This window comes from Mastigoproctus giganteus, chromosome 1 (genome assembly GCF_048544385.1).
Source record: "Mastigoproctus giganteus isolate SK-2022 chromosome 1, ASM4854438v1, whole genome shotgun sequence".
Lineage (NCBI taxonomy): Eukaryota > Metazoa > Arthropoda > Arachnida > Uropygi > Thelyphonidae > Mastigoproctus > Mastigoproctus giganteus.
The window spans coordinates 237,635,102-237,643,213 of NC_143575.1; the positions used below are offsets into that span (position 1 = coordinate 237,635,102).

At 36.9% G+C, this 8,112-nt stretch overlaps 1 protein-coding gene across 1 annotated transcript in view; it reads right to left on the bottom strand.

Moving 5' to 3' along the window:
* Nucleotides 1-5,282, bottom strand: part of LOC150091667 (dual specificity protein phosphatase CDC14C-like) — a 481,702-nt gene extending 476,420 nt beyond the window's left edge. The window contains exon 1 of the mRNA XM_090385065.1: nt 4,850-5,282. Coding sequence (XP_090241191.1) covers nt 4,850-4,901 — 52 coding nt within the window. The 5' untranslated portion in view covers nt 4,902-5,282. The remainder of the gene's footprint in view (nt 1-4,849) is intronic.
* Nucleotides 5,283-8,112: the final 2,830 nt, after the last annotated feature.

The following is an 8,112-nucleotide window of genomic DNA, read 5'->3' on the forward strand; positions in this document are numbered from 1 at the left end:
AAACTCATGACTGGTCTCATCTCCTTCTGGGAAACTGTGCATGGAGGATCCCCCAGTTATGTCCTCTGCAAAGACGCCTTCATCAGTCGGACCGGTTTCTTCCTCAACAGATGCTATCGAGTCCTAGATGTTGACTTCAATAAGTTCTGTCGTGATAGACAATATAGGAAAAGAATACTCAGTGGGGTGGCCAAGGCTACTACTATTATAATTTGAGTCTTGAGCAATGTATATTCTTAACCCAAAGAACTATGTACATATTTATGCACCAATGTATATCCTTACAGTATGTATTTTGAAGCAAATGATTGTACACTCACTTAATGTTCTATATATGTAGTGTACTAAAGTCATTTCTCCATTTTCCTATACTTTTATTGCACTTATTTATCATTTCTATTATTTATGTATTTTGGTTCTTGAGGCAATAATGTCTCCGTAGTACAATGTTAACCCCTGGCCACTGTGCCATGACGGGCTGTTTCAATTAATATTATGTAAGCAGTGCAGACATGTTGTCCTGGCAGCCTGTCTGCACTGCTCAGAGAACTTCACATCCGATTGCACAATTAACCCCGGGTACTTTTCAGTTTCGACTACCCTGAGTGTAGTACCATATAATTAATACGTTACTCTGGGATTATTGCTACCTATGTGCAGTACCTTACATCTGTCAATGTTAAACTTCAACTGCCATTTCTCAGCCCATCTGGCTAATTTTTCTAGATCTTGTTGCAGCAGCATAGCTTCATTACTCTCATTAACTAACCTGCTGGCACTAAGCCTGATATACTCTCATTAATAAATAAAGAAAACAACAACAGGACAGCACTAATAATATTAGTTCATGAAAAGTAGGGTCTATTGATAACCATTCTGTCTTCTCCCACTTGACCATTTCTTTATCTATAGCCATCACCTTCCCTTAATGCCACATTGCAAAAATTTGTAGAGCAGGCTATTACGTGCAACAGTACCAAAAGCTTTTCCTGAAATCCAAGTACATAATATCAAAATAATTTTTTGCATCCAATTCCTGTATTACTGCATCATAGTATCCAATCTTGTCTGGCCAATTTGATTGGTCAGACAAGATCTCCCCTTAACAAACTCAAGCTCTGACTGAAGTATAACTGCACTCCTGTCCAGATGATTTTAACCAATGACTCCATTATTTTTCCTGGAACAGAAGTTAAGCTAACAGGTCTGTAATTACCCTAGACACTCTTTGATCACTTTTTGTGAAATGGAGATACAATCACACATCTCTAGTCCACAAGACCCTCCCTTAAATCCAAAGATGATCTCATAATTATATTAATTAAATATTCCAATTAAATGATAATTTATATTGTTTTAATTGATTAAATGTACATTATGACAAATTAAATTAGAATTTACATTGTTTTAAATAATTAAATGCATTAAATGTTTTAAAGAATTTAATCATTTAAATGTTTTAAATGATAACATGGAACATACTGATGAACTGACAGGATTACCTGTCAGTTCATGAGTATAAAGTCCATGAAATAGGAAAAGGGAAGAACCTGATAAATATTTGAGTGGGGAATGGTCTGCACCACTAGGAAGGATGGGACCAGCATCTCGACAACTGCAGGCATTGTTATGAGGATTGTCTTAGTGATGGTGTGGTGGGGGTCAATGTGTGTCCCCCACCACATGTAGCATTGGGTCAATGTGTGTCCCTCTGGACACACATTGACCCAATGTGCCATGATGGGAAGACTATCACTGGTTGACAATCAATGCGAACAGCAGTTGGCATGTGCCGTTCAGCAAAATAGATGCCTCACAATCCCTCAATTACTGGCAGACTACAATCAGGACGCACAGAGAAACACTTCTGAACACACCATCCAGCAGATATACTTGTGGATAGGCTTACAGAGCAGGTAACTCGTTCATGCCAATGTTGATCAACCATCTCATTGACACTTCCACCCGTAGTGGGCATAGGAGCATTCCTGGATATACTGGACAACTGGAAAAGTTTCCTTGTCTGATACAAATCAAGGTTCCAGCTCCATCATGCTGATGGATGGATGTTTATTCGATGGGGAGCAGGTAAACAGCTGCAATCACACTGCACAGTCAAATGAAAACAGGCTGACAGCAGTGGTGTCATGACTTGGAGGATATTTTCATGGACATCACTGGGTCCTCTCATCTCTGTTGAACACATCCTCAATGCCAGATCCAACCACAGCATTGTTTCAGACCAAGTTTTGGCCTACATTGTGACCATATATCTAGATGTCATTGGATTCTATCAACAAGATAACACCCCATGTCATAAGGCCTGAATTCTGCAGGAACAGTTCAAGGATCATGTCCAAGCATTTTTTTATATTCTCCTGGCTGCCAAATTTCCACTAATATCAATCCCACTGAACATCTGTGGGAGGCAACGGAATGCAGCATTTGCCAGTCCACACCAGTGTTTCATTCTGGCAACCTCCAGGACATCCTTCTATCCAGATGGCTCAGGATACCTGAGGCCATGTGCAAGCTTGTAGAGTCAATGCCAGACTGGGTATAAGCAGTTACCACAGCAAAAGACAGTCCAATATGCCATTATATAAGTGACCATAATGTTTTTGATCATGAGTGTATTCTCTCAATAAAATTGGTCAAGTCATCAAATACAGACAATGTCGGGATATGAGAGACATGGCATCGATCAGATATAAGGGATGGAGAATTTGAATATGAGGAGTACAATGTGTACAGAAAGGACAGGAGAAGGGTTATGCTCTTATTTAAAAAGCATATGAAATCTAAGGCTGTGCATCCAGTTCACATGGGTGACCAGTGCAACAGGGAATTAGTTTGGTGTGACATAAGCAGTGGGAAAACAAAAATGAGAGTAGGAAGAATATGGTATAGGCCTAATGATGGTGATGGGTATAATGAGCAACTTTACAGAGAAATAGAGTGGGCCAGTAAATCAGAATGTCTTGAATGAGGAATTTTAACTTTCCAGATACTGACTGGAACTTGTGGGTTGGTCACTTGCACACTAGCAATACTTTGCGGATTTATTGGATGACCATTTTCTACACCAGAATGTTAGAGAGTAACAAGAAATAGCAATACCCTCCATATCAGATTATCAGCAGCAACTCTTCATGCATTAAGATCTATATCTATAAAAGATATAGAATGTCACCTGCTTTCTGTATCATCCAGTTACAAAATTTGTATTTAGTGTACACATATTGCAATGAACATTCCTCATTACATTTCCAATTACAAATTCTCTATTTTTATATTTAATCTAATTCTTCAAAACATTTGTATAATTCTTTAAATTTACATAAGCTCTCCAACTTCCAAACCAGGTGGCAACTCCTTCCAGTAGCTGATTACTGCTTGACTAAAGGGAAATTTTCTTATATCCAGTGTACAATTATCTTTATCTTTCCTGAATTTCAATCCATGTAATTTGTTGGCTTCATGACAGATCAGCATCTCAGGCCAGGTTGCACCATCATATTTACGTCTCTTTGTGTTTTCACAGACTGTTTGGATGTCTGTTGGCTATAAATCTCAGAATAATATAAGCATATAAACTACTCCCAACTGTAATCAGCAAACCACAGCCCAAAGTGGAGAGGCCTTTATGTAAATTCATCCAATCTCTAAAGAAATTCACAGACTTCTCCATATGAGTATTAAAGCCATTAGACTGTCAAAAGAGCTGCATATCATCCTACAAAGTGAAAGTATATCCCCATGGTTAATCTGAATATAACCATTAAAAGTCACGTAATTAACCTGCTGAATCACATTCAGTTGCCCAGTTTCAAAACTTTGTAGTTTTCTGAAATGGAATCCCTTCCTAAATTTCTCCTCTAGTGCTTTTTATCACAAATTTAATCAATGGAAAATAATTGTTAGCTGAAGTAGCATCCTCTTTCCCCCTTAAAAATGTTCCTGTGTCAATGCAATGTTCTTGTATCCTCCTTAAAGCTGTTGTTTGTGAAATTCCAAGAATCTTCAATATTATTAATAAATTATTCAGAAATTTATTCAGCACCATTAAAAATTATAGTGGAGTAACTGATATTGTGTCCTACTGAAGGTTAGATGCTATTTTTAAGTGATTAAGAATTATACTGATACATCAGGACATTAGAATAAAAAAAGGCAAACAAGCCATCATATTCTGCAAAGATAAATTCTATTTAAATATTTAAGTATGGGGCTTCACAAAACAAAATTATGCCATTATGTACTACAGTAAATTTAAATTATACATGTGACACTACTATTAACAAAGGGTATATAATTTAGTGATTAGCGAATAATATATATAATGTATCATATGAAAACTTTGTGTATGAATCCCCCTTGAGTCTATTAAATGTAATGAAAATTCAATCGTGCTCCGATCCGTGAACGCATGAAAGTATCAATTATGAGACCTCTGGTCATCATAATTGATACTTTAAAAGAGCATTATCTGACTTTGTGCACTACGTTGGTAATGTAATATATCGTTTCGTTCCATTCATCTCCTACATCATAAAATACAAAGGAATCACAAGAAGGGAAAAATAACTTTACAGATGCCCTAATTGTCAAATGTTCCACATATCACACCTGATAATGATGCGGTTGATGTGCGTTCTAAGTCCCGATATTATCCAGTCTCAAAGCCTTGTGTTCAATTAACTTTCGATTTAATGGGATCATTTCACGTGAACGGAGAAAAACTTACACTACGAATGAAAGTATTACAATGAATATATATAACTTTAGCTTAACAGGTGGTGACTACCACTGGATGGCGAGTTCAGATAAAATGATAATAAACGTTTACCTTTTATAAACTCGGCAACGTGCACCATCAAGTCGCTAAGATGCTCATCCATTATGATAAATATTGACAACCGCACTCCAAATGTCAAGAACTGTTATGATTCTCTTGAAACAAAGTATATATTTGTACTCTCAGACAGTAATGCATAAGCAACAGACACAACACAAGTGTCATTACAGAAACAGTACGGCTTCATGTATACCAATTTTTAAAATCAGATAATCAAAGCTCCCTATTCCTAGACCCAAAACAACTTTCGGGTCTAACCACGGTGTAATGTCTCTTATCAAGGCGTAGAATGATCTGTCAACAGTAACAGAACCGCAACACTGCTGTCCAAAATAAAAATCACTTGAAATATTCAGTTTTCGCAGCATTCCAATAATTTCAAACCTAATAATTTTCCATTTCAAATATGAAAGAGGCCAATAAAGGTGGAATATAAAAGTTCAAAGGCAAAACGCCTTTCTACTAACAATTTTGAACGGCCATTTTTCAATTAACAGCAGTCGCTGCTATAAGTATTCAAAATGTTCAAAGTTGAGTATGCAACCACGTGATAGATATAGACCAATGCCAAAATACTTTTAATTAAAAATATATCAGCTTGTATAAATAAATAAATTGTCTTGTTCCCACTAATAATTTAATGTATGGCTTGTGATTTTGTAACGCTAATTCATTTTTAAAGCGATGTTTCATTTTAAAGATTACACGAGCTATTTAAATTTATAGGCTCGCCCTGGTTACTTAACTTAACCACATGCCTTGATTGCAGCCATTTAGTGACTAATAAGTCAATTAAAACTTTGATTGGATACTATGATGTGGTCACAAAGGAACTGGTTGCAAAGATTAATTCTGATATCATATATTTGGATCTTAGAAAGGCTTTTGATACTATTGCACATGGAAGACTGCTGCACAGATCGCAACAGCATGTCATTGGAGGCAAATTGCTGCTAGTGATAAAGGGCTGGTTGATTGGGAAAACACAGAGAGAGAGAGGTCAGGACACTGCTCTTCTTAGACTAATGTTATGAGTGGAGTCCCCAGAGTTCAGTGTTCGGTGCATTTTTCTTTTCTGTATTTATTAATGATATTAATGATGGTATCTCAGGCTTAATGTCCAAATTTACAGACGATACGAACGTCGCAGCGTTGTTAATGACACTAATGACAGTAAGCTGCTGAAACAGGATCTAGAAAAGTTGAGCAGATGGGCTGAGAGGTGGCAACGGAAGTTTAACGTTGACAAATGGAAAGTACTATATATGGGAAGCAGTAACCCCAGAGTAACGTATCAACTGTGTGGTACTACACTGACAGTGGTAGAGAATCAAAAGGACGTGGGAGTAATTGTACAGGCAGATATTAAGTTTTCTGAGCTGTACAGGCGGTCTGCAAGAGAAGCTCATTGTGTTTAGTCAATGATATACAGGGATTTTTCAAGCAGGGATAAGGAGGTGATTTTCCCTTTGTATAAGGCAATGGTCAGGCTACACCTTGAGTACTGTATACAGGTCTGGAGGCCTCATTTTAAAAAGGGTGTAGAGCTGCTGGAACGAGCACGGAGAAGGGCAACAAGATTAGTGAATAGAACAAAGGGTTACGCTTACGAAGAAAAGCTTAAGTTTCGCAAATTACAGTGTCTGGAGACTAGGCACCTGCGAGGTGATCTGGTTGAGGTATATAAAGCCTTGAATGATCTGAGCATGCTCAATGCTGAAGGGATTCTTCCTCTTGCTCAGAATAATCGCCGGAGAGGGTATAAATTAAGAAAAGACAGTTGAGTGATAGATGTGCGGAAGTTTGCCTTTAGCCAGCGGGCGGTTGATTCTGGAATAAACTTCCATCTGTCGTTGTAGAAGTTGATAGCTTAAATAGATTCAAGGCAGAACTCTCAAGACAAACACTAGGAGAGAGTGGATAGGTGAAATGAGAAGGGTTTTTTTTTTTATTGGCTGATGCTACAAAAGATTGCTTTCTTGCAACATGTGCCTTTACTAATGCTAACGCTAATCCTAAAGGAGCTACCGGCAGTGGTGGGATTCAGCCGGTTCGGCAGAACCGATACCTAATTTTTTTGTTGAGTTCGGTGAACCGGTTGTTAAAATGGCACTTGTGATCAGGGTTCTCTCTAAAGTGGGCGTCTGGGCAGCCATCCAATGTGTAAATCACAAATTTACATTCTTTTCTCTTTTTTAACGTTCATCTACGCAACAGCGTATTGCAAGTTCCCGTAGTAATGTTCATTCCGTCCATAGGTGAAAAAAATTAGACGGAACTATGCTTGTAATATTTATTTATTCATTACATAAAACTCATTATACCTTTGATGAAATAGTACATTTTTGTTCCCTCGCGTTTGTTACTTAAGTAAACAAACATATAACGTAAAGGGAAAAAACGCCAAACACCAAAAACGCCAGGGCTGACACTGTCATTTGTTTCAGCTTTGTGTATACGCCCTAAATTCACACGAGATATTATGGGTGCGTTGGTGTTTCCCGATAAATAAAAACAATAGGAAGCTAGGACACAACGAACCAATAGAAATATAGATTTCAAGGGTTATCTTATCGGCCATTTCGAAAGCCGTGGAAGAATGTTCTTCCATGTTGAAATCCTTATGCCAGTGTGTACATAGTAATAAACACGTTTTTATCAACTTACCCGTGACAAACAGGTTTGTCGTACACATTATTCTATCGTATTTAATCTGCATAGCCTATGCCATTATTCATTCATCATGAAATTTTCGTTTAGTATCGATAAAATGAAGAAAATGTATGTTCTGACTGATGTTTATCAATGGTATAAGCACAGTGCTTTGTTTATAAAAGTTTATGATATGACCACACATGGACAGAACCAGTAAAATTATTCAAATATATAGGCACATATCCACTCCTGCTCTATAATATATTAAAATAAAACTTTTTTAAATTTTTTTGCAGTAGCCCTTAAAAGGATGAAAAGGCAACAGTGTTTCACAGATTTTTTCAAAAAGAAAGCAGCACATCAATTATTGGAATAAAAAACGATAACAACTCCAAAATTAAAAATAATTTTCCTGAATGCTGGACAGTGCAACAATATAACAATTTTAAAGAAAAATATGACGGATTGGTAATTTTTAACAAAAAGTTAGGTTAGCATTAGCATTAGCGTTAGCATTAGTAGAGGCATTTGATGAAAGAAAGCGAGCTTATGCAACATCAGCCAAAAAAAAAAATAAATAAATAAAAAATAACCACTTC